The sequence below is a fragment of the Equus asinus genome, chromosome 6, assembly GCF_041296235.1.
Source record: "Equus asinus isolate D_3611 breed Donkey chromosome 6, EquAss-T2T_v2, whole genome shotgun sequence".
Taxonomy (NCBI): domain Eukaryota; kingdom Metazoa; phylum Chordata; class Mammalia; order Perissodactyla; family Equidae; genus Equus; species Equus asinus.
The window spans coordinates 28797700-28824980 of NC_091795.1; the positions used below are offsets into that span (position 1 = coordinate 28797700).

Below are 27281 nucleotides of genomic sequence, written 5' to 3' on the forward strand. Positions count from 1 at the left end.
TTTTGTTAGCATTGCCCTTTTCAGTCTCAAAACTGTCCCAATTTGGATGAAGCTTTGCAGTGTTATTTGATTTTTTAAACTATGTGTGGGTAATATTTTGATAAAAATAAAATAAGGGGGGGCCGGCCCCCTGGCTGAGTGGTTAAGCTTGCATGCTCCCCTTCAGCAGCCCAGGGTTCGTGGGTTTGGATCCTGGGCGTGAACCTACACACTGTTCATCAAGCCATGCTGAGGCAGCATCCCACACAGAAGAACTAGAATGACCTACGACTAGGATATACAACTATTTGCTGGTGCTTTGGGGAGAAAAACACAAAGAGGAAGATTGGCAACAGATGTTAGCTCAGAGCCAATCTTTCTCACCAAAGAACAGCAAAAAACAAACAAACAAAAGTAAAATAAGGGGCCAGTCCTGTGGCATAGTGGTTGAGTTCAGCACACTCAGCTTAGGCAGCCTGACTTCAGGGGTTTGGATCCTGGGCGCAGACCTAAACCACTCATCAGTCATGCTGTGGCAGTGACCCACACATAAAGTAGAGGAATATTGACACAGATGTTAGCTCGGGGCTAATCTTCCTCAGCAAAAAAATTAAATTAATTAATAAATTAAATAAAGAGGGCTCTTTGGACCCTAAATAAAATAACCCTGTTTCATCCAGCTCAGCCAAAGACTTTGATTTTCTTTTCCTCTAAAATTAATTCTTCATTTTAAATTAAATACAAGAAATACATTTGTTTCAAAGCACTTTTTACATTCATGACCTCGTTTAATTTTTAGAACTGCTTCATGGGGTAAACATTCTATCCCATCTTACAGAAGATAAAAACAAGGTTCAGAGAGGTCTTGTGACTTCCTAACAAGATGACACAGCTAGTAGATACTAGTCCACACTAGACCAGGCCCTCTGATGATAGTTCCTATGCTCTTGCCACAATATCAAATGATAAGGCATTGAAGCCATCCCACAACAGAACAGAATCTGAGATGTAAGATCAAGTACCCAGATTAACAGCCTAGCACTTAAAAAAACAGATTATGAAAAACATCCTTTTGTCAGCCTGGTCTTTTACAGAAATTCAAATTAGTCTGCCCAGGTAGGCATAGTGGAAACTGAAATCACCCTCATGGGAGGACAGCCAACAGTTCCCTTGGAGTCCCAGAGGATGAATTCCTGCTGCTAAACCTCCAGACTGGCAAAGCAGTCTTAGTGGTTGTTTTACTTTTTAAAATACATTTTAAAATTATAAACATAACTCATGGGGGGCCGGCCTCGTGGCCGATTGGTTACATTCGCATGCTCCATTTCGGCAGCCCAGGGTTTCCCTGATTCAGATCCTGGGCGCAGACCGAGCACCACTCATCAGGCTATGCTGAGGTGGCGTCCCACACAGCACAACCAGAAGGACCTACAACTAGAATATACAACTATGTCCTGGGTGGCTCTGGGGAGAAGAAGAGGAAGAAGAAAAAGATTCACAACAGATGTTAGCTCAGGTGCCAATCTTAAAAAAAAAAAAATAATAATAATTCATGATTATTTAGAAAAATAATAAAGATAAAACAAAAGAAAAAAATTTATATCATCTAAGTCCCATCACCTAAAGATGAATATGGTTAACATTTTAGATGTATTACACTTTTTCTGATACAAATACAAAAACAGGATCATATCATGTAAACTTCTCAGTAACCTGCTTTTTCCCCCAAACATGGGAGAAATGTCCATAACCATATGAAAGCATGGTTTCATGTCCACAACCATGTGTCTTTCTTTTAGGTAGCTGCCTAATAGTTCATCATTTGGATTACCGTATTTGACCAATCCTCTGTTGCTAGAGATTTGGGTTGTTCCTTCCTTCCTTCTTTTTTCTATTATTAACTTTACAGCAACAACAAAACTCTGCACACATATCTTTGTGCACATGTCCAATTATTTCCTCAGGATATGTTCCCTTAAGTGAGATTACTGTGCCAAAGGGAGCTTTCTAACTCACACTGTAAATTGCCCTCCTGAAAGGTTGGATATTCCCATCAATAGAAGATGTAAATGTCCATATCCCTGTATCTTGCCAACCTTATGTGTTCTTTTATCAGTGCTGTTATCTTTCCTAACAGCTAAACCTTGGGGGAACAAACAAAGGGGGATGGGATAGGAGGCAGTTGAAACAAACAAGAAATGTCTAAAGAGAAATGTCTAAAGAATCCCTTCTTTCTAGTCCCTCTCATACTCTAATATTTTTCCAATTTGAAACTCTAGCCTGGCGGGTTCTATCCTCAGCTCACACCCCAACGTCCCCTGCCTGCCCTCTTTTACGTAACTCTAGTTTGGGTCCATCTTTAGTTAGAACTAATACAGTCTCCCACGTTGATCTGCCACCCATGGAAACAAAGCCACATTGAAGCTGGTTAACACACAGGAGCCAGGCCAAGCACTGGCCCACATTACTCACTCTATATAAATTCCTTTTGCTGGCAGTGCCCACACTCAGGGAGGGTAACGAAAGAAAACACACGTTAAACTTTGCACTCGGACGTATCAACACTCAACAACATTTGTCCTGGGAACTCAGCGCTTCGATGCCTGGCTTTTAACACCCCTGAGACTGAGGAGGATAGAAAGATTGTAGCAGGCCTAGTTCTAACTCCCCTTTCGGCCAAACCTTATTTCCACCTAGAGATGAGAGTGCACAAACTACCTTCTCACCTAGAGATGAAAAATCAGTTTTCTGGATTTCACCTTCTACCACCTCAAACCAACTGTGCTAAAATTTTCCCAATTCACCGGGACCTAGCACAAACGTACTCTTCTATTTTTACCGATTTTAAGAGGATAATTAAGTGCTTTATTTTAACAAAAAATATACACAGTGACACAGGCCAAAGTCCAACCCTGAGACAAAATCAATTACTAAACATCTGCAGGGCAAAAAGAAAGCGAGCGGAGAAGGCATCTGAGACGCAACTTGCGGAGCTCTCGAGGAGCCGCGCGAGGCTGCGGCTCCGCGCTTCTGGCCCGCTCCCCCCGCGCCCGCGGGCTTTCACCTCCGCACACTCTCCCGCCGCCGCCCGCGTGCCCGGCGCTCCCCTCGTGGCCCCGCCCCTCCGCTCGTGGCCCCGCCCCGGGCCCGCCCGAGGCCCCGCCCCGCCGCCGACGTCAGTTGTTATGTCTCGGCTCCTGCCGCGGCAGCCGCGGATCTCTGCTCCCGAGGCGACGGCCGCGGCCTCGCGAGGTGGCGGGGGCGTCGGGCGCGGCGGCCGGGACTCGCTCGCGCCGCCCATCCGAGCGGGGCGGGCGCTGCCTGGCCGGGAGGCAGCCGGGGAGCCGTCTCGGGCCTATTTTGCTTTTTCCCTCCGGGACGGTCGGCCCGCGCGCCCCATTTCCCTCTGCGGAGACAGCGACGCCCCCTCCCGAGCCGGGCCGGGCCGCGGACTGAGGCGCCGCCCGCCGGCCGGAGCGACCCTGGAGCCGCCGCCGCCGTGCCCGCCGCGCTTCTCGCGGAGCCTGGGCGGCCGGCGGGGCCTGGGGCCTGGGCGTCAGGCGCGGTGCTGCGGCGGCCGCTCGTCCCCGCGCTGGGCTCCGGGCCTGGCCAGGCGGAGCGCCGCGCCCTCCTGACCCTCCGCCGCCGGAGCCCGGCCGCGGCCCAGCCGGCCCCAACCGCCTCCCGGGCCGCCGCCCCTCCGGCCTCGGCCTGCAGCGCGGACCCCGCTTCCTTTGTGGATCTGAATTATTGTCTTGGCCTCCTCCTCCTTCCCCCTTGAGATTACGGTGCTGCGAGACCGACCCCGTCGCCTCGGTCAGTGACCCCGGCCCGGGGAGACGTCCCTCGTTTTGTTCTGCCCCGCGGGCTCGCCCCGCGCTGCTCTCCTTTCGGTGTTTAATCGATGGGTTTTTTAAAGTTTTTTCCCTTTATTTTTCTCGCCTCTTGACTCAAGGCCCGGTGCGAGGCTCTGCGCCTCTGCCGCTGCTCATCTTGTCCTCATCTCCGCGCAGAGACCCCGATCCACCTGCCTCCCGGCCAGGGTGGCCCGACGGTGACGGCGGAGGGCTGGACCGCACGCTGAGAGTGCCCTGCCCAGGCTGCCCCTCCACCCGCCGCTCTCTTGTGTTCTGAGCTCTCTGGAAAGAGAGAGGACGCAGGGGAAGATGTGGCTGAAGCTTTTTTTCTTGCTCCTCTATTTTCTGGTCCTGTTCGTCCTGGCTAGGTTTTTTGAGGCCATTGTGTGGTATGAAACTGGCATCTTTGCCACCCAGCTGGTGGATCCGGTGGCGCTGAGCTTCAAGAAGCTGAAGACCATTCTGGAGTGCCGGGGGCTAGGCTACTCAGGGCTGCCCGAGAAGAAGGATGTCCGGGAGCTGGTGGAAAAGTCAGGCGAGTATCGGGCTCCTCTGGGGTCCCCTCCACTCGGAGGAGGGGGCGACCTGTACTTCCTCGTGCGTGGGGGTCCGCCGGAATGAGGCGTTACCTGGAAGGCTTTTAAGCACACCACTCCGAGAGCTGCCCAGGTTTTCTACCGAAAAAATACGTGCATCCCAGTTTTGAGAAGGGGGCTGGAATTATTTGTAGTGGTGTTGGCGTTTCTTTTTAAGGTTGTTTTCAGGTAACAGTTCAAAGTGCAGCTTCTTAGCATTGTTTACTAAGTTGAGTGATTTTCTCAAAATTCGAGACTGTCAGCCGGTTCTAGACAAACTGGAAAGTATTATTTGTCAGTTGAAATTCATAAGGATATATAAGAAAAGAAAAACCCCAAAACATTGTCTGTAGATAGCAGTATTTGTCACGATAGTAATAGCAAGCTACCCGGAGGGAAAAATATCAAATACTGGAATACCAAATTCCATATTGATATTGAATATTAATATTGGAATACTTAATATCAAAGAGGCATTTAGGTGTAAGATTTAAGTTTTAAATAATGAGTTTATAGAGAAAGTGTACACTGTACAGAATTAGCTTTTAATACTTTGGTGAAAAATAAGGTGAATATTTTTGTGAATGCCTACCTTGTTTGTTTTGAAAGTGGTTGTTTATATTTATGTCACGATTTTTAAAAACCCTTTGTATCTCGGATGTAAACTTTTTTTCCTTATGTGTGACAGGCCCTGCTGCATCAACTTCAGTGGGTTGAGAAAGAGAATTGAAATAGTGCTGAGAATATTTAACATCTTGCAGAATGCACTTTCAATAACTGTTGGTTTGGGGGTAGGATTGGGTGAGAAATAGGGTGAATTTTTTTCACCCCTGGACAAAGTGTATCTTTGTTTAGATACACTTCCTGGAAGAGGCATGTCCGTTGGGTTGAGAAGGGCATTCTGGGTTGCTGTAGGAAGCAGTTGAAATTGATGGTTATCTTTTCTGTTGTTTCAAGTATATCTGTCAGCTGTGTCTTTTACAAGACAGATTTTTTCCTTCTTTAGTACCTGGTAGCCAGGTCGTGTGATAGATGAGAATACTAACTCCAGAGTTTACCACTCGGGGCTTAATCTGCAGGTTAATGGTTATCAAACTCATATCTCACTACTGAGGTAGAGGAGGGAACCCTCTCTGTAAAAGTGATACATTTTCCGGTAGAGAAAACATAAAATTGTGTATTATTCTTGCCTTTTGTTTACTGACAGGTTTATGGTGACTTTTATTTCTACCGTGGCAGGGTGGGGGTGGAGAATGGAGTATAGTAGATCTCTAATAAATAAACTCTTTAGGTTTAGAAATAAGAAGTGTCTTTACTGCCAAAGCCAAATCATCTTTCATGGTAAAATAATTTGATAACACGTTTTTTTTTCCTTTGACTTTTCTTTCATGTTGCTTTCCTTTGGGCCTAAAAATATTTGTCACTTGGAGTGTACAAGGAGTGCACATATCATTTGAAGAATACAGCCCACAAAAATATGACTCAGATCACACGTGATAAAGCAGAGAAGTCTTGGTTTGGCAATTTAGCTTTATAATTTAAATATTCGTTGTGGATGGTTCTGCTGCTATCCTGACACAGTGCTTGTTTTCTCATTGTTTAATGTTGAAGGCAAAGGTAAAATAATTTGACATTACTGTTTTCCTTTTTATTTGATGATGCAAGCTCTAAATTTACATAGTAAATTTGTGTGTGAATATGGAGTTTGTTCTTATAGATAGTCTTTGGTATCTAACCTCCAGCTCACGTAAGCCCTGTTGCTGTTTTAAGCAGGTGGTAATGGCAAATTCTGTAAACCTATTTCTGAATCTTGTAGGTCAGGAGTATAAAATCATACTGTTTAAAAATTATCTGAAGACTGGGCGTGTTATACACAAAGCTAAGTAATATTGTGATGGCTTTTTGGACTGGTATATATTCAGTAATATCCTAATAAATTATGTGATGACCCCATTAGACTATAAACCCCATGAGGAGATGGATTTTTGTCTGTTTTGTTCGTTTTTGTCTGACATATAGTGGGTTCTTATGACATATTTACTGAATGTATGAATCTTAAATGGGTGTGTTCAGGTCCTACTCTTCTTTTCTATAAAGTGCAATCACATGATTTATAACAGTGTAAAATGGAATTAATCATGGAAGTTGGGAACGTGGCATTTTTGAAAATCTTATTAGTGCTGTTTTTTCCTTTCTTCAGGTGACTTGATGGAGGGTGAGCTGTATTCTGCACTCAAGGAAGAGGAAGCAGCTGAATCTGTTTCTAGTACCAATTTCAGTGGTGAAATGCACTTCTATGAGCTTGTAGAAGACACAAAAGATGGCATCTGGTTGGTTCAGGTATCAAAAACAGTGATAGAAGTGAAATTATTTTTACCAAAATAGTATTCACCAGTTGGTGACACTTCTTTGTACTTGTGTCTATTTCTGTTTCGGTTTTTTTTTTTTTTTGAGGAAGGTCAGCCCTGAGCTAACTGCTGCCAGTCCTCCTCTTTTTGCTGAGGAAGACTGGCCCTGAGCTCACATCCATGCCATCTTCCTCTACTTTATGTGTGAGACGCCTACCACAGCATGGCATGCCAAGCGGTGCCATGTCTGCACCTGAGATCTGAACCAGCGAACCCCGGGCCACCCAAGTGGAACATGCACACTTAACCACTGCACCACCGGGTCGGCCCCTCATATTTCTTAGACATAATTCAGTTTTCAAAGGGAAGCGCCAGCATCCTCTTAAAGAGGTTTCGGAGACCAAGGAAGAGTAGGGGCGGGAGGAAGTGTTGGGGAAGAGAGTTGACTGCTTTGTTTAGAATCAGCAGAAGCAAATCCATTTTAGTTATTAGATCTTCATTAAAGTAAGAAATGTATATATATATTCCTTTTATTTAGTGATTTGCACTGTGGTCTCAGTTTTTCTTAACTGCAGTTTTTAATTCGGTGATCCAAATAACTTTTGTATGTAAAGGAGGAACCCTACAGTCAAAGTAAAGGAATCCTTCCATTAGGGAAATAGCCAACTTGGCAACTATAGAGGAAGAGCTGTGGGTGGAATGGGGGGAGGTTCTCTTTACTTTGCTTATGAAATTGATGAGATTAGGATTTTAAACCCCAGCTCTTATGGTTTCAAAACTGTGAGGTTTAATTAGCATATTGGAATTTTAGAGCTATGAGGGGCCTTAAAATTCATCTTTTATGCTTCCCAAAGTGTGGTAAATGAGTAGGCACACATTATCATTTATGTATTTTAATGTAAATTAGAAGAATCAGTATTATATTAAACATGTAATTTCATAAATATTGCTTAGGGCAAGGCTAAAGTTACTTAAATTTTTTTAAATGTAAGTTCACTTAAAGTGACATATCAAGTAAATTAATGGCATGAATTAGGCTAAAATTATAATGATTGAACCAGGACCAATTCCTGGGTACCCTGATTTCTTTTCTCTTGTCATTTACACTGGGGTTGGCAAAGTTTGATTCAGCGTATAAAAATCAAAATAGTTACTTCTTCATATTGCTTTCTGAGAATAATGACTGCAAAATATGGTAGAAAAAGCTGGGTTCAGAGACCTTTGTTGCAGATCTGGTCCTGTCACTTATTACAGTATGATTGTAGATAGATACATCTGTTGCATATGGTCTCAAATAAGTATCCATCTAAGGATGGAATAATTATGTATCCATCTAAGGATGGAATAATACTGTGGTCCACTGGGCTAAGGAGTTGAGGTCTGGGAATTCGTCAGGTGATTGCATTGGATATCCATGACCTTTCCTTTACTTGCACTTTCCTATTGCGTTTGACCTTTTACCCTCCAGATATCTAATTCAGTAATTTTTAAGTTCAGCAAAGGGAGAACCTAGGATGGTATGGATACTGTCTAAGCATTATACATCAAATTCTAGTTTACTTCTCTGTTAATTATTTGGTAGAAAAATAAACTGTAGTGTCTTCAAAGCTTTTCATTTATGAGTAAATTGTTATTCCATTTCTTTTCCCAGATATTTATTTTTGATAGTCTGATCGAGGAAGACTTATTAGTTTTGATAATTTGTTTTATTACTAAAATTGAGTTGAATAGCTAGTCCCACTGCCCTGTGTTCTCTGTCTAAATGTTTGTCCACACATTGAATGATCCCATAGAGATCAGGGTAGAGATGCACCTTCCAAACTTGGAAAAGCCATGTCAAAAATCTGGAAATTCTTTTAGTATAGGGTGCTGCCTATAGACAGCAAACACAGTCTGGTTCACTGATTAGCAATATATTCTTGGCTTATTAATTATCTACTATTTTTTGATATTTTATTAAAAATCACCATGGGTTAAACTCCCTTAATATGTGATAAAATTCACACAGTTTATTTACCAAATGTGTGTGCGCCAGGCCCTAGAAGTACCAGGAACATACACCAGGCTAAGTCCTTTCTCTCACAGGCATCTCACATTTTAGTTGGGAGAAGTAGGCACTAAATAAGTAAATGTTTAATATAACATCAGTTAGTGGAAAGTGCTAAGAAGAAAATAAGCAGGGTAAGGAGACAGTGGCAAGGAATTCTCTAATAAGCTGATGCTTGAATGAGCAAATAATGATAGCATTATAGACCCTAATCACTGAATTATTTTTCTCTGAAAATATTTTTTAAACCTCATAGGTATTAATAGTTAACAAATGACTCCTAAAAAATGTAATTATATGATTTTCTGTGTGTTAATGGTACAGTAGGACACACACTTAATCATTTTTCCAGTGACCTTTAAGATTTGCACTGATCACCATTGTCTGGCTTCTGTTCCGTGGGGCCAGTGTCTTACATCTGTCAAATGGGTGGCTTGGGTGGGAAGAACAATCTCTGGCAAGACAACTGAAAAGACTGAGATTGAAACCCTGTCCTCAGTACTCTGGACTGCTCTTGAAAGAAGGCTGTTTTTTTTATTTTTTACAAAGATTAGCCCTGAGCTGACGTCTGCCAATCCTCCTCATTTTTGCTGAGGAAGATTGGCCCTGAGCTAACATCCGTGCCCATCTTCGTCTACTTTATATGTGGAATGCCTGCTACAGTATGGCTTGATAAGCAGTGGGTATGTCTGCACCCAGGATCCAAACCAGCCAACTCTGGGCTGCTGAAGCGGAACATGTGAACTTAACCGCCACACCACCGGGCCAGCCACCGGTTTTTTTTTTTTTTTTTTAAATTGAAAATATCTGCTGGAAACAGAAGAGAAATATGCTGTTGGTTGCTTGTCATTCTTTCAGCTCAGATCATATATTTATCTAGTCTCTTGTAACAGATAAATTTCAGGAATTCAGTTTTTAACAATTTGAATTATTCTTTTCCATTTATTTTGAAAGAAGCTAATTTCAGTTTGCTTTATTATTTTTTTCTTTTTTAATCTGGGAGGGTGCATAGATCCTGGCCAGTTCAATCCTCTTCAAATTACCCTTATTTTAGGTATCCTATGTAAGAAATGTTTAAGTACTTTCTTCTTTTCCTCTTGATTTTCTAATGTCACTTTCTTACTCAACTGAGTTATAGTTTCCTTTCGTATTTCTTGAGGAAAAGTGTAGTTAGGTGGCCTATAACTGATAATTAACACTTCAGACTTCGTGTATCCTGTCACTGAAAGGATGTTGGGATTTACTTATTTAGGGAAAATGTGATTTTTATAACTGAGTCAAAAAAATGTACATGACTTAGCCATTCCATCATTTGGTCAGTTCATTATTTTTCTGCAACAGATTGCTAATCTAGGTTGATTATCTTTTTTTGGTGACTACGTGTGGAATGACGCTACCAAAGGAAAATGAGTTTCTATAATTTATTTAATTCACGCTGTGTTATGATTTATATCTTCTCTATAACTCAGGAGATACTTTCTGAATAATAGCTGTAAATGGTCTTCAGATCTTTCTCTTCTTAATTGTTTTAAGATGTATTAGTGCTCTTGAATTATGTTTACATTAATGCAGAGTATTAGGATACTCTTTTTCACGTCAAGCTTTTCCATGTCTGTCCTATGTTTTCTGTAACATGAGGTGGAAAGAACTAATTTAGTTTTCAAGGCAACAATACATATGGGACATCTTTACCGATAGTACGCTTTGTAATCCAGGGAAGAACTGAGTCCTGTTTTTTCCTGACTATTGTTTCTCACATTCTGAGTTTTCCTGCTTTGTTCCTAACCTCAGCTCGTATCTTTCATTAGCTATTTATTTTCCAGTGTTGTAGGTTCTTTGATTCTGCTGCCACCCAATCTTCTTAGCATTACGAATAGAAGACGGTTCCTTTTCTTTCAAAAGACTCTTAGAGAGGCAGATGGAATGGTGGAAAGGCTTCTGAAGTGGAAAAGTTAGCCTTCTTTATGGATTTTATGGATTTATCCTTATGTTAACATTTCTATTTCTCTGTTTTGACTTTTGTTCAAAGAAGGGCAGTGGTATTTGTTTTCAACTGGCTTTGTCACATCATAAGGAATTTAACAGCACTGGAATTGAGGTAGCAGTAAAGAACATCATATGATTTAAAATAAATCTTTGGGTCAGTATTTACTGAAGTTATTATGTTAATATATTTCCTGTTTGGCTGCAAAGAGTTAATAGCTGTTTTAAAACTTGCTTGTCTCTGCTTCTTGACAATGGTTTTGTTCAGGGAGGTTCTAACCTATTTATTCCTTTCTTGACACTACTCTAAGGGTGAAATACATGACGAGCCATTTATCCTTTATTTTGTATTGATGAAAAACTTTTATTTGTGTTTACTCATAAGACAGCTAGTGAGGATACCAAAGAAATAATTAAATTCCAATGAGTTTTGTTTTTGTCAATCTCTCATCCTCACTTTTAATAATTTTATATAATTTACGTATATATATTTAGGTTGGTCTATGATTTTAAAAGTAGAAACTCCCTGTTATAATGAAATATTGAGAGATGCAGAAAATATCACAGCACAGCCCTCCTGTTCTGTGGAGTTATTTAATTTAGCCTAGATGTTGTTGCATGGGGATTAACAATATTAAAAGGGATATGCCAAATGTTTTGACTGGTGGTACAATACGCAAAAGTGTGTGGCTTTTTTCTTATGCCAATGTACCACCTATAATATATGTGGAAGGGACTGGGCAATAACCTGAAGCCTAGTTTTTCTTTGTAAGTTTAACTGGACTACACAAGGTTGATATCAGAAATACGGGCACTTAGCATCACACACTGTCCAACTCAGTTCCATCCAGTGGTGTGCTGGAGCAAGCTCTTACTGCTTCATGAGGGCGATTGTTAAAATCTCTTCCCAACTCCACGTTTAGAGATGTCACGTTGGTAACTTGAAATCAGCCATGTGGGGGTATTTACACCAAGGAAATCAGCAAATGATAGAAATCAGAACTGCCTTTTTCTTCTGGAGAGTTAGTCGTTAAATATTTACCAGCAAACCATAGGTTTCATCCATTCATCGAACCATCTAACAAATATTTATTGAAATCTAATGTGTGCCAGCTGAACCTCGTGATAAGCACTGAGGGCACAAAGATGAATCACCTATGGTGTGTGCCATGCAGCAGCTTACAGTTTGGTTTACTAGAATGTGTGGACCAGTAAAAAATCTTATCCAGCTGAGTGAGATGGTCCATAAGGGTACTAGCATTTTGAGGATCCTAAAGAACTCTGTTAGACGATGAAGTGTAACCTAGGAAAATTGCAGTAGTTTTTTTCTGGAAAAAAGTGTATTTTTAAATACGCTGAATTAGAAGTTTTTATGTCTGACTAGGGTCAAGAATATTGATGTGCAGTTGCATAGCAAGGTACTATTTATGCTAATATTTGTCCAGAAAACATTCCAGATGACAGGCTGCTGGAGAAGGGACTTTCATTACAATAGAAATCAAAAACTTGGAACCTTTAGAGAACCTGTATAATCAGAAGTAGAAGAACCAGTTCCTAAAGCATAAAAAGCTGAAATGGTTTAGTTCAACATAAATATTTAATGAGTACCCGAATGAGTTAGGCACTGTAGTAGCTGCCGGAAATACAAAGGTAAGCAAGGGTAGGGATGCCAGTTAGAGAGACAGATACCCTGGGAAGCCGGGTGGAAAGGTGTCTTCACTTCTAGCCCATGTTGCCAAGTCTGTTCCACACTTGGAACTCAGGCTGTACTTTCATCTCGTTTTTTTTCTAAGTCTCTGAAAATATTCCCTACAGACAATGCAGCATCCTTCCTGAACTGCCAAGGAATGTGTCTCTCCTTTTAATAAGACCAGTGGTGTGAATGCCACTCAGATTCATCATGCATACTTTTGGATATGAGCTATACGTTGGGAACTCTTACTCATGTGACACAGTGGTGATAGGCTTAGAGTAATTTGTTGTGCCGTGTGACTCAGCCAGATGAGTTATTTCGTGAAACATTTTTAGTAGTTATTTAATTCGGACACCACCAAATTTAATTTAGGCTAAAACTTCAGTTGAATAATATAAGTGTATAGGCCATGGGACAAAGCTATTTCTAACTGCATAAATGTAACTATCGAGTCAAATAAAATGCTTTCATGCAATGCCTAGGGAATTTTTCATTCTCAGGGAGGGCTTATTAAACTCTTTGAAAGCAGGTATTGGAACAACTTGCTGAATAAATAGGGCCCTGGGGTTAAACATTGTCATGTACCTGCCTCGGGGATATTCCCTCCTCTCTACACACCTTCTTTTGTCTGTGCTGTAACCAGGGGTGCCTGGGAACAACCCCCTCTCATTTCTACTTCCTTTCCCGGCATTTGGAGCTCTGATAAGTGTGAAAGATACCTGTGCGGAGATCTGGATCCTCATATAAAAATGCCCCTAGACTTTGGGCCATAGCCTACATTGGTTAAAGCAACCTCTTGATTAACCCCTTGATGCAGTGTCATTATAAACACACACCTGAAACGTTTGGGTTATTTGCAGCCTTGATCAGGAAACGGGAGTGAAAAGGGACTTCTTTTAAAAAAAAGACAAAGGGCAGGGAGTATGGTGATATGATTGCACAGAGACTTCATCTTCCTAAGTAATGTGAAAAATAAGTTCAAGATTTCTTTGATTACTTGACAGAAAGAAGAACTACCGTGTTGACTCTTGAGTGGTAGGAAAAGAAAAGAAAAATGCCTGCCTTTCTTGATCTCCCTTATTCTTCCGGTGAAATTTATAAAGCACTTTTGGACCATGGAAAAATGTGAAAGAATGTGAAAGTTAAGGACTCCCTGGGTAATATAACTGGTGTGCACCTTCTCAGAAGAGCTTCCACCTAAGACCATGTCCTCAAATTGCCCTCTTTCTGGTTACCTCAGCCATCTGAACATTTGAATAATAACTCATGTGTCCCTCAATAAGGTCATTTATTCTCATTAAAAAGTACTATCAAGGGGCCACCCTGGTGGTGCAGTGGTTAAGTTCACACATTTCCCTTTGGCAGCTGGAGCTTCGCCAGTTCGGATCCCGGGTGCGGATGTGGCACCACTTGTCAAGCCATGCTGTGGTAGGTGTCCCACAAATAAAAGTAGAGGAAGATGGGCACAGATGTTAGCTCAGGGCCAGTCTTCCTCAGCAAAAAGAGGAGGATTGGCAGCAGATGTTAGCTCAGGATTAATCTTCCTCAAAAAAAAAAAAAGGTACTATCAAAACCATTTGTCTAATGACCTAAATTGTGTGTTTGTGTGTGTGTCTATTTATTAAGCATGAAAGTTGTGTTACACAATGTTACCAATGCATGTATGTCTCTATAGTTATGAGGATGATAATAACAGTGGTATACGGCTGGGGTTATTGGACAGTGATCTGTTGGCAGATAAAGTAAACTTCAGGTCACTTGTCACCACCATGCGCTCTCTCTTCTCCTGCTGCCCTTGAAATTTCTTCGAGTTCCCGGCAGAGGCCACAGATGAGGCAGCTGCAGCCTCTCCTGCCTCTCGCAGGGAACTAACTGTTGGCAGCCGTTTCACACACCCACCTGGGATTTCAGTTTCCTGGAGGCTTTGTGAACATGAGAATGGCCCTTCCTCCAAGAAAAATTAAGAGGCCCACAGAGTATTGTGTTGTAATTTTGAATTAAATAGTACTAGTAGTATAGCACTCTTGAAAATACCCTGGGCTTAAAATAAATCAAACAGATGGTTTCATGAAGACTTTTAGAACTTTTGACTTTCCTTTAAGTTTCCATTTAGTTATTTTTGCTTTTGTTTTTAATGTATAATTTTTTTTTATTATCTTTTACGGGAAGGAAGATTAGGGAATAAAGGGAAAAGGTGCTAATGATTAGAAAGGCTGAGAAGTCATTACATGTTTCGAAGATTTATTTACAATTTTTTCCTTTCTTTTCTTTTTTAAAAAACCTTTTTCTTCTCCTAATCCTAATTATGTTTGAAAGCTGTCTGCAAATTTGAAGTAGAAGTTCAAGAATGTAGAATTCATTATGGTAATTCTTTATATATGTTAGAACCTTTCATGATTGTTCAGAAGCAGTAGTATTGACTTAGTTTATTAGTACTCTTAGTTTAACAGAAACATATGTTTGACTCTTGGCTCCATAATTATACTTTAAAAAAAGTGAAACTTGAACGTTTTGAACCCACAAGTCATAATTTTTAGTAAGTTTTATTTGGATTATTGTTTAAAATTTTCTTTTCAGAGCAGAGAAATGACTCCAAGGCCCATTTTCTTCTTGTATAATTTTAAAGAATAGGCCACATGGTAGACAGTGTGGCTGGCTTTTTAATACGGTTTTGACTCCTCTATGTAACTACCAGAGACTGTGGGAGTTTATCGTATCAGTGTTTTAAGTCTTTTCTGGTTGGACAGCTGATCCTTCTACAAGAATTGCAATGATAATGTGATACGGTAAACCGGAACTGAGAACAGAATATCTTTTTCAAAAAAGTGAAGTTATATTATAACTTATATTATAGATACAAATTACATTATAGATACAATTATATTTATTATATTATATTATATTATAGATACAAATGGTTGATTTGACTCCATTTTAGGTAATTAAGGTTTTTGTTTTTCTTTTTTGGGGAATAGGTCATAGCAAACGACAGAAGTCCCTTGGTGGGTAAAATCCACTGGGAGAAAATGGTGAAAAAGGTGTCAAGATTTGGAATACGTACAGGCACTTTTAACTGTTCCAGTGACCCCAGGTAAGTTGACTAGGCAATTCTTAGAATTTGAGTTCTGACCAGTATTTTTTTATATAATAAAAATAATGAGATTAGAAGCCTGCTTAAACTGAAAGCTAATTAGAATGTTTAATACTCTTGGTTACATGAGTGCTTGATTAATAATTTTTGATACACTGGTAGTGATTTACTTTCTTTCTGAGATCTTTTTTTTCTCCATTTGGTTTTTCTGTGTTCTTTCTAGTGGGGGTGATTCTTAAGAGTATGTCTTCAGTCCTTTTTGTTTTAATTTTCTTTCCAAAGAGACTTCTGCACATTTATGGCTTTAGGTGACACCTTTGTGCTGATCTAAATCTTCTTCCATAATTCTGATCTCTACTTTGCATTTTGACACTCATTTCCATCTGCCCTACAGCTATCCCTAGATGTGTCCTTTTCCCTAAACCAAGTGTCCAGATTCAGATTCATCCTCTTTTTCTTTAATCAACATGTGCCCTTTCTGCCTTTCCTTTTTGTGTCCTTTACTGTTGGATTTTTTTTCCCATTTTCTCAGACAGAAATCTTTGCAGGCATTTTTGTTTTTCTTTTTGTCATCATATCCAGTATTTAGTCTGTCACATTAGTTCTTGTTTCATTGTTCCATTATTTCTTCTTTGAAATGCTTTTTCAATTTCTGGTGCCTCCAAGTTGCAACTTACACTCACTTGTTCATTTACTTATTCATTTAGTAAATATTTAATAAAAGGTTAGCATGTCCAGCATGGTCTGTTTAGTGCTGATGGAGAGGCATGATATGTATGTATAAAATCCTGCAACATTAGGTAGTTTCTAATGTAGGTAGATATGCCTGACTTGCCTATGTCTCTTATATGTGACCACAACGAGAAACCCATTAGCTGTAGAAAATGCTCCTCCACCACTGCTGGACCTCACATTTTCTGTCCTTTTCCTCTAGGCTCATGTTTGCTTCAATTCTCACTATCCTTGTTTCGCCTGCTCGTAATGTAGAGTGAAATCTCTGGTAGGAAGACACCCTAAGAGCTGGGGATAAGAAGGGAAGTTCTTGTATCTCCTAACTCACAGTTAGTCTCCTCATGTACCCACGAAGCTCCCGTTCTCGTCTTCACCCCCAGAACCTTGATCATGTTCCTGTGCCTTTGTTGAAATGTCTACAGTAGACTAAGTGTTAATATTCTTATGAAAAGGAAGTCATTCTCATTTCTGTCCTTTGTTTACCAAAGACAGTTGTGTTTGGTCTGATTCCATCTTTCCCAAAAAAAGCTAAGCAAAAATCTTTTTTTCTCTCGCTGGTGATTGCAATACCAGAATAAGTGACAGTGCTGATATTCTGATTTTTTTCAGATAGTGCAAAAGTCAGTCTTAATATCACTCTTTTATTGGAAAATATTCAGAATTGATTTTTTAAAAATCAGTGAACTAAAAATACATTTCAAGAACTGTAACATGAAAATATTAAGTAAAAACAAATTTATAAAAATATAAATATTAAACATTACAGTCTAATATAAGTTATTAGATAATGTTAATAAAGAGTTCAAAAATAAATTAAGCACAATATAAGCATAAAAAGCTGAAAGAAATAGTAGTATTTGATTTTTTTAGTATTTAATTTCTTATAAAGCAAAATGCATCAGAAATGTCATAACTGAGCCCAGTGGATTTCAGTGCAGATTTTTCTAACATTTCTTTCGAAAAGCTCTTTTTGATTCTATACTAACTGAGGAATGGTGAAGAGATCCATATAAGCTACCTCCATATATTTTCCTCCAAATTCTTCGTCTTCATCTTCAAATAATCCCACCTCTTATTTATGATGGAAGAGATCTTTTTGAGCAACTTTGCTTTTTTCTTGACTGCAGCTATAATTTTTTGTTATTAAAAAAGTACTTTTAGGGGCTGGCCCCGTGGCCGAGTGGTTGAGTTCGCGCGCTCCGCTGCAGGCGGCCCAGTGTTTCGTTGGTTCGAATCCTGGGTGCGGACATGGCACTGCTCATCAGACCACGCTGAGGCAGCGTCCCACATGCCACAACTAGAAGGACCCACAACGAAGAATATACAACTATGTACTGGGGGGCTTTGGGGAGAAAAAGGAAAAAAATAAAATCTTTAAAAAAAAAAAAAAGTACTTTTATTTCATTGTCTTCAGTTTCATCACAAAGATGAAGATTTTGATGCAGTTTTTGTATTAGTTTCAATATTGTTATGTCATGTTTCCTTTTATTTGGAAAGTCTTCCAACTAGAATAAGAACTATTCTTGCCATAGAAGCTGTGCTCAGTCAGGGTCATTTTTTTTCTTTTTTGAGGATTATGGAGGTATAGAAGAACAAAATAGGGAGATACAGAAAAGAGTGTTCAGAATGTCAACGCAGGATGTAACTGAGCAGAGAATAGTGTTATTCAGCAAGTGTTTTAACCAAATGTGGAATAATTGAGTCATCGTCTTAATCTCAGATTTTTAAAAACGTCAAAACTCTCTACTCCACTGTCCGTGTTGCTTTCTTTGCTGTAGTTCCTTCTCTGGGGTGGGCTCCAGGGCAGCCTCCTTTGATGTGCTGGGTCCCATTTTTCAGCAGTACTTCCCTGACCTGTTTCATTCCCTTGAGAACACTGAGGGCCACCACCTCTGGGCAGCGTCTGACTCTGTGCATGGCAGCAGTTTTAATTTCTTTCCCTGCTTACTCAGCTTGCCTGGCCCTAAGTCCTCTATTCCCCAACCAAGCAATATAGCTCAGCAGGCTTTTCCTGTCCAATGTATTCTTGGTTCCTTTTTTATTTATTTTTGCTGAGGAAGATTGTCCCTGAGCTAACATCTGGGCCCATCTTCGTCTATTTTGTATGTGGGATGCCGCCACAGCATGGCTTGATGAGTGGTGCATAGGTCCGTGCCCGGGATCCAAACCTGTGAACCCTGGGCTGCTGAAGTGGAGTGCAGACTTAACCACTGTGCCACCAGGCTGGCCCCTGTTCTTTTTTTTTTTTGAGAAAGTGGGAAGTGAGGTGGGGCGTTTATCTTCAAGGGGTTGGAGAGATGGGAGGTAGTAAAGAGCGGATGGAGGACATGGAATTGCTGGAGCTGAGTGGTAAACAGGGACCCGGGAGCTTATGGTGAGACTATCGAGGATGAGGCCCGTGGAATAAGCAGGGAAGGGCAGGAGGCGTTGGAGAGCAGGCCAGGAAGGCCAAGGAGGCCAATGACCTTATCTGAAGAAATAGCATTATATGCACAGAATACAAAGATTTCTTTTTAAATGTAGCATGCCACACCAGAAACTGGAGTACCAAAACTCGCTAGCCTTGTTTTCTATCATTTTTATTTCTTAAATTCTGTAAGAGATCTCAAAAGGTTTACTTTAAGAACTGGAGGATATTTTCATGGTATTGTCATTGAATTTATTCAGACCTTCAAAACGTTTTTTTTTTAATTGGCAGTAAAAGTTTTTATATTTGTACAAGGTAATATAACATTATTCTTAAAAAATAATATGTACATTAGTCTTTATTTTTATTTAGCAGTGTTTTTTTTAAATTAATATGATATATTTTATGTGTTGGATTTCTTCAGACCAGTGTTTAGATAAATATGTATTAGTAGCCTGGTGTTTTATAAGTATTAGAGTTTTTTTCAAATCTGAAAAACATGATTTAAGTTGAAAGATATATGATACTGAAAAGAAAGCATGTACTACATTTGTTTTCCTACATGAAGAAATGCATGTACTAAAACTTTGCCTGTTTTACAGACTAAGGTTTTCTATGAGAAAGACTGTCATTTAATTTGTGACACAAATCAGAAGCCACATATTCTCTGAGGTAGTTATAGAAAGGTAAAAAGAATGCCCAAGAGTAGAAATAGGTCATCACAAGTATCATATGCAGTTAAAAAATTAAAGCTGCTTAAAGATATTTAAGATGTAAATAAGGCAATTATCTTTATGCATTTGACTTGTTGCTTTTGGGGGAAAGGTAAAAATAGAATTCATGTCAATGAATTATTTTGCATTAGACAAATACAATGTTAAGGGATATAAGATATTTTATTTTGTAGGAATATGTAATTCTCAAACCATTTCAGTTAAAGCAATATTGATATTAATGGAATCTATCTTGTTAAGAAAGTGAATCAGCTCAACAAGAAGCTGAGTCATAGTCTGTGATTCTGAGTCACCCAGATAGTTTCCTAGAGTCCTTAATTACTAACCTTGTCTTTATGACATAACATGTTGTCTTCACTTATCTTAAATTATATCACAAAATTCCTAAGATCAAATTAATCAAATTTATCATTATAAAACCAGATGCCACATGCATCAAGACTTTCCTCTCTCTTAATCTGATCGTGTAAATGTGTGATATGCTTAATTTGATAAAATATAATGCTTGCTTACTAAGTAAAGCATAACATATACGAGTTTTACATCAATATTCTGAATGGCAAAATAAATTAAACATTTATTTCCATCATTTACAAATCTAGAGTGAACAAAATGTATCCATATGGTAGATTTTCTTTTTTCTACCTTTATCCAAGTACATTTACATATCATAAAATTCCACATGGTAGGTTTTTGGAAAAAAATACTTTCTTAAAAAAAGGGAAAATGTTTCACTTATTGTCTGTCCACTGTAATACGACAGTTGTTTTCATTTTTCAGTCTTGCCTTTCATTCGTCATCTAGTTTTTTCAGGGGGAGAGGGATGTCATAGATACAACAAGAACCTGTCCATTTCCAAAAGGATTGGAGTCATGACCCTACTGGATAAATTTAAACAAATGATTTAATTTTAGTTAAATTCTTTTATACTTTGTTGTAAAATGGAGGTCATCCTTGGACTGAATCTCTTCTTAATCTGAGAACTTTGTTTCCTTTATGTTAAATATTCCTTTTCATGGTCTTCATTAAAGAGAGATAAAAGAATACAAAAAAATATGGGATTTGCTCTTTTCTAGATTAGCTTTTGTGCAGATTCCTTTGTAGCAGTGCCTGTGTGCATCAGGCATTGTGGTGGGTGCTTGGGTTGATAAATGGGTACCGCATGGCTCCTGCCCTCAAGGAGCTTGCATTCAAGTAAGAGACTCAGCGTGTGGGATAATCTATTTCTTTTTCTCTTCTTTATACATGAGAATCTAACCATCCTCTCAGACCTAGTTCAACTCCCAAATCTTTTATCAAATCTTCACCAGTTCAAACTCCCAATGGTATTCCCCTTTTTTAACTTCTTTACGTTATTTGTTAATAGAATATATACAGTTTTATATTTCTTATAAAATAAGTTTTATTTCCTTAATAGGATTTTAAATTCCTTGTGAACAGGAATTATTTTCCTGTTATCTTTTGGATCTTATTAACACATAGTGCAGTAGTAAGTACCTAATAGATGCTGAAGTATTTGCTGATTCCCTTGACTCAGAGGCTTTCAAGCTACACTTTCCTTTAAAAAAAAAAAAAAGAGAAAAGAAACATAGAAATATCAAACAAAAATACTACAAAAAGAGAGATTGCTTTTCCTCTTATACAACTGCTAAGTATTGGTGCTACTTTTGATTATCTGGAGGAAATTTGCTTTTGGGGAGAGGGTATCTTTCAAGTGCTAAAGAAATTTGTTGGGGGAAGACAAATTGCTTGCACAACAGTGAAGATGAGCAAGTGAGCTCATCTAGCAGCCAAGCTGTTTACTTACGGTCTACTCTCTTATAGATACTGCAGGAGAAGAGGCTGGGTGCGATCCACACTCATTATGTCTGTTCCACAAACGAGTACTTCTAAAGGGAAAGTCATGCTTAAAGAATACAGTGGACGCAAGATTGAAGTAGAGCACATTTTTAAGTGGATAACTGCTCATGCAGCTTCTCGGATCAAAACCATTTATAATGCTGAACATTTGAAAGAAGAATGGAATAAAAGTGATCAATATTGGGTAAAGATATACCTATTTGCAAACCTTGACCAACCCCCAGCTTTCTTCTCTGCACTAAGTATAAAGTTTACTGGAAGAGTTGAGTTTATTTTTGTTAATGTGGAAAATTGGGACAACAAGAGTTATATGACAGATATTGGTGTATATAACATGCCATCATACATACTGAGAACTCCTGAAGGAATTTATAGATATGGAAACCACACAGGCGAATTTATATCCCTTCAGGCCATGGATTCATTTTTGCGCTCATTACAACCTGAAGTCAATGATCTGTTTGTTTTGAGCTTGGTTCTAGTTAATCTTATGGCTTGGATGGACTTGTTTATCACACAAGGAGCAACCATAAAGCGATTTGTGGTTCTCATAAGCACTTTAGGGACATATAATTCTCTATTAATTATTTCCTGGCTACCTGTGTTGGGCTTTTTACAGCTCCCTTACTTAGATAGCTTTTATGAATATAGCTTAAAATTGTTGAGATATTCCAATACAACCACACTGGCTTCATGGGTGAGGGCAGACTGGATGTTCTATTCTTCACACCCGGCCCTGTTTCTCAGTACGTACCTTGGACATGGTTTACTAATTGATTACTTTGAGAAGAAGAGACGGCGAAACAACAACAATGACGAAGTCAATGCCAATAACTTAGAATGGTTATCAAGTCTGTGGGACTGGTACACCAGCTACCTCTTCCACCCGATTGCTTCTTTTCAGAACTTTCCTGTAGAATCTGATTGGGACGAAGACCCTGACTTGTTCTTGGAGCGGTTAGCTTTCCCTGACCTTTGGCTTCACCCTCTGATACCAACTGATTATATAAAAAACTTGCCAATGTGGCGATTTAAATGCCTTGGAGTCCAGTCTGAAGAGGAAATTTCGGAGGGTTCTCAAGATATTGAGAATGACTCAGACAGCGAGAGCACAGACACTTTTAGCAGTGAGAAGGAAGTATTTGAAGATAAACAAAGCATAGTTCACAATTCTCCAGGAAGAGCAAGTCTCTGTGATGCTGAGGCTTGTTCATGTGCCAATAAATATTGTCAGACCAGCCCATATGAAAGGAAGGGGAGGTCGTATGGATCATATAACACTAATGAAGATATGGAACCAGATTGGTTAACTTGGCCTGCTGATATGCTGCACTGTACTGAATGTGTTGTTTGCCTAGAGAATTTTGAAAATGGATGTTTGCTAATGGGGTTGCCTTGTGGTCATGTGTTCCATCAGAATTGCATTGTGATGTGGTTGGCTGGGGGCCGACACTGTTGCCCTGTTTGCCGGTGGCCTTCTTATAAAAAAAAGCAGCCATATGCACAACACCAGCCCTTGTCAAATGATGTCCCATCTTAACCATGTGCAATTTGTCCTTTATAAGCTTTGAGTATCTTACAGCTTGCCTTTTTAATGTTAGTCACAATGTTTTTGTGGTTTGAAGTTTAGTTTAATGTTAATGCAGTGACAGGAAATACACATTATGCTAATGTTGATGACAATTATTTGGTTGCCTTGTGTGTCAATTGAATGCATACTTAATTGTAAAAATTTTTATTTACAACATTGGAAATTCAGACGTTAATGTTTTTTGTAAGCACAAAAGAAGTATGATAGAAATTTATCCTAGCAAGACTTTACAAGTTAGGATCAAATTCTAATGGAATTGAGGCCGTTTCTTTTCCTAAATGTTTCCTCCCTTTTTACAATCTCTGTCCAGCACCTCTTGGTTAAATAATGTATGCTCTGAGACATGAAATTAAAACAGACCTATGAAATAAATTATTTTAAAATGAGACTATTCCAGCTTTTCCAGTGTTAAGTTGTCTTTGATGAGGTGGCTGAGTGCTGTAGGTGCTTTGCTGGTTTGTTAATTTCACAGGCGAGTCAAACACAACTCTTGACTCATGTGGGGGAAAAAAAAGCCAGAAATTACGTTGCTGCCACTAGCCAGAGGCGATGTTAGTCTGCCTTTTTAGCTTGGCTGGCTGTGATGGGAAGGAATTTCATGGTGGGCTTTTTTTTTTTTTTAAGTATTAAGTCATTTATGAGTATTTAATATATTCATCTAAATAAAATCGACTATAGCGTATTAGCCACACATAGATTATTTTTTTCCCCTGACTTATTTTGAAAGATTTCAGAACTACAGAAAAGTTGGAAACATAGTACAATGAACATCCATTTCTCTGTCTAATTCACCCAGTATTTACATTTTGTTAGATTTGCTTTATCTCCTCTCTCTATATTTATCTTTTCTGCTTTGTTTTGGATTTTTTTGCTGATCCCTTTGAAAATAAATTCAGTCATTATGATGCTTTTTTACCACTAAATATTTCACCATGTATCTCCTAAGAACAAGAACTTTTATTTTACATAACCCCTATACCATTATCACACCCAAGAAATTTAACATTGATTCAGTAATATCTAATATACAATCCATACTCCCCAATTGTTCCCAAAATATCCTTTTTATCTTTGTATGTTTCTGCTTTGTTTTTATCGTGAACTCAGGTAAGGTTCATGCATTGGGTTTAGTCTCCTTCCTTTCATCCTGTTCTCTAAAGTAGTTCCCCTGCCTTTTTATTTTTTTAAGTCTTTTCTGGTACTAGCATTTTTGCAGAGTATAGCCTAATTGGCTTATAGAACGTTCCACATACTGGATTTGTCTGAGTGTTTCTTCATGATTAGATTTAAATTAAAGAATATTGCCTAGATGGTGTGTACTTCCCATTTGTATTATATTAGGAGGCACATGATGTCAATTTGTCCCAGTGTTGCTGATGCTAAGTTTGGTTTAAGTAATATCTGCCTCATCTTCCATTGTAAGATACTTTTTCACTTTCTAATTAAGAAGGAACCTGTGAGGCCACATGAATACCCTATTCCTCAACAACCTTTCACCCAACGCTTTTAACATCCATTGATGATTAGTCTGAATTAGTTATTAAATAGGAGTTGTAACACTGGGATTTTCTAATTCCATCTTTCATTTTACATTTATTAGCTGGCATTTTTTTGTGAAGAAGAGCTTGTTTTTTTATTTTCCTTTCTTTCATGCTTTCAGTATCCCCATGGACTCGTAGATTCTTTTTATAGTCAATGTGTTAAAATTCATTATTCTTTTTGATGCTCTAATCCCACATTTGACAAATGGGACCCCCTCTAGGCCAGCTCTTAAGCACTTCTTGCTTTTTGACACAAGGTATTCCAGGCTCACTGTATTTTCCCTGATGCAGCCCTGTAATCAGCCATTACTTCAAATGGTCCAAGTTTCATGGTGGACTTTTAAAATCTTTTATTGACTGCCCCTAAAAAGGTAAGAAAATAAAATTTTCTCATTCTGAATTGCTGCTGGGTTATTAGCAGAAACATTTTTATTCATGGTGCATTGAGCCTCATTGTCATATACTAATGGAAAACAGTAAAGACTATCAGTTACTAACTTTGTATTAATATTTGGGAGCTTTTTAAAATTTTAAAATAAAAATGCAAACACTGCTCCTTGTGCTTTAATTTTCCTTTGGAAAAAAAGTAATCATGTTATTGGAAATGTTAGTGTTTCCCAGAGTTCTGCCATTGGTCCTCTGCTCTTCTCTCTTATGTTTTCAGTGGATGTCCCAAATCTGCATGTCCAGGCAAAGGCCCCTCCCCAGATCCTCAGTTTTATACACAGCTATGTGCTGAACAGCTCCTCCTGGATGCTTTTTAAGTACTTAGTAAGTCTAAAATAGCTTTTTTTTCTTCTTCTCCCCAAAACCCCCAGTACATAGCTGTATATTCTAGTTGTAGGTCCTTCTGGTTGTGCTGTGTGGGACGCCACTTCAGCATGGCCTGATGAGCGGTGCTAGGTCTGCGCCCAGGATCTGAACCAGCGCAACCCTGGGCCTCTGAAGAGGAGTGTGCAAACTTAACCACTCGGCCACGGGCCAGCCCCCTAAAATAGCTTTTCATTCTCTCCCCCCACCCCCAGTCCTCCTCTTATGGTCCTGATTTCAGTTAATGAGTTGTATACATATAATGTCCATTATGAAATATACACAAAAGTATAAACATTTTAAAATACAATTAAAATTTCTCCTCTAGCATCCCAGAGCACACCACACTTTGGAGACTACTAATGTAGAAGATAAACCAATCTTAACACTGGCCTTCAAGGCCCTTCATAATCTGTTCCTGGTCCACCTCTTTGACACATCATGATACCCCGGACTGCTTGTCTCTCCAGGCCCATGCTCTGGTTTTTCTCAGCTTGGTGCTTTGCTATCCCCTCTGCCGGGTGTTCTCACCCCTTCCTCTCTGCTTTGTCTGGCTACATCCCACTTTCTCCAGAAATTCCACACCTTCCTACTCATCTTCCCTTCCAGACATACAGAGACAAAGATATCTGCAATGAAAGCTCAGGCAGCTGTCATCTTACTCAAGTGATCAAACTTAGCATCAGCAACACTGGAGCAAACTGATACGTGCCCTTCTACTAATCCCACTGATACCCTGTACACACCGTCATACTTGGCTGCATTGTGTTAAAACTACACATGCATCTTTTTCAGGTGAATTTCTTTAAGGTGAGAACCATGGTTTATTCATCTAAATATCCACAGTGCATGGCATAAAATAGACATAATACATTTTGAATGTTAGACATGCAATAAATATTATAAGGAAGTTGAGGGGAAAATAATTGCCCAAGGTTCAGGTCTCCAGGGAAGCTTGACTCATCCCTTAATTGTTAGGCATAGCAAATAAAGCTTTTGTCAGACTTTCCTGGAGGTGGAGAATTGAAGGAAATATTCAAGGTCACAGACTCTAAATTTTAACTGTGTTTAAAAAGAAAGTTTGAACTCTTAGAGCAACCTACTGAATTTAATGAACTAAAGATTCCAAGGATGTGGGCTTTGTAGTTAGTGAACTCGATGGTTAACTATAACAATAGGACACATGATTGTGTAGGGGAGGAAGGCATATTCTTTTACCCTCTAGTTTTTTTCTGGGTGGTCTAAGAATTAAATTGACATGAGACAGAATAACAGGAGAAAATTAAACAAATTTAATGACATGTATACATGAGAGTAACTCAGAAAAACTGAGTAAGTCACCAAAATGGCCAAAGCCACCACCTTAAATACCATCTTCAGCTAAAGACAAAGGAGGATGTTGGGGGTAATGTTTTTGGAGTTCAAAGGGGAGGAAGGCAATTCATATGGAGACAGAAAAGCAAATGTTTGGTAAACAAATGTTTGCCATACTGTGCAAAGACAATGAGACACGGAGAGGACTGATCAAACAGGCCTTGCTAGGTTCTTCCCTGTCTGCCACATCTAGTTTATATTATACTATAACTACCTATGGTGATAGCAACTTCCTGGAAGAGGCCTTTTATCCTAAATCCTTTTAGGCAATTAGGGGAAAGTTCAAAGTTTCTTTTTGGGTCATTTTTTCTTAAAAATAATCAAGCCGAAGAGACACATTTTGGGGTGGCAAATTCTGATCTCCTGCAATTCTGCTCAAACGTTTTTCTACTGTCCCCTCTAATTATTTCTTGTGTAAATCTTTTCTTTAAGGATGATGACGAGCCAGCCCTGTGGTCGAGTGGTTAAGTTCGTGTACTCTGCTTCGGCAGCCCAGGGTTTCACGGGTTCAGATCCTGGGTGCGGATGTGGCACCACTCATCAGGCCCTGCTGAGGTGGCATCCCACATGCCACAACTAGAGGGACTCAATTAAAAATACACAACTATGTACCGGGGGGCTTTGGCGAGAAAAGGGAAAAATAAAATCTTTAAAAAAGA

At 39.3% G+C, this 27281-nt stretch overlaps 1 protein-coding gene across 5 annotated transcripts; it reads left to right on the forward strand.

Annotated features, from left to right (window-relative positions):
- The first annotated feature begins 3562 nt into the window (after positions 1-3562).
- RNF103 (ring finger protein 103) lies at positions 3563-23288 on the forward strand. Of its 5 annotated transcripts, none has more exons than XM_044772791.2 (5): positions 3580-3795; positions 3935-4371; positions 6612-6751; positions 15458-15573; positions 21271-23288. In XM_044772791.2, the coding sequence occupies exons 2-5, from the start codon at positions 4146-4148 to the stop codon at positions 22844-22846; spliced, it is 2058 nt and encodes a 685-aa protein (XP_044628726.1). In that variant the 5' UTR covers positions 3580-3795; positions 3935-4145; the 3' UTR covers positions 22847-23288. The 5 variants fall into 5 exon arrangements, with proteins under 5 accessions (XP_070367898.1, XP_044628726.1, XP_070367900.1 ...); XM_044772792.2 differs by lacking the exon at positions 3580-3795 and adding an exon at positions 13848-13910 and having other exon boundaries at positions 3999-4371; XM_070511798.1 differs by lacking the exons at positions 3580-3795; positions 21271-23288 and adding exons at positions 13848-13910; positions 17458-17783 and having other exon boundaries at positions 3999-4371.
- The last annotated feature ends 3993 nt before the right edge of the window (positions 23289-27281 follow it).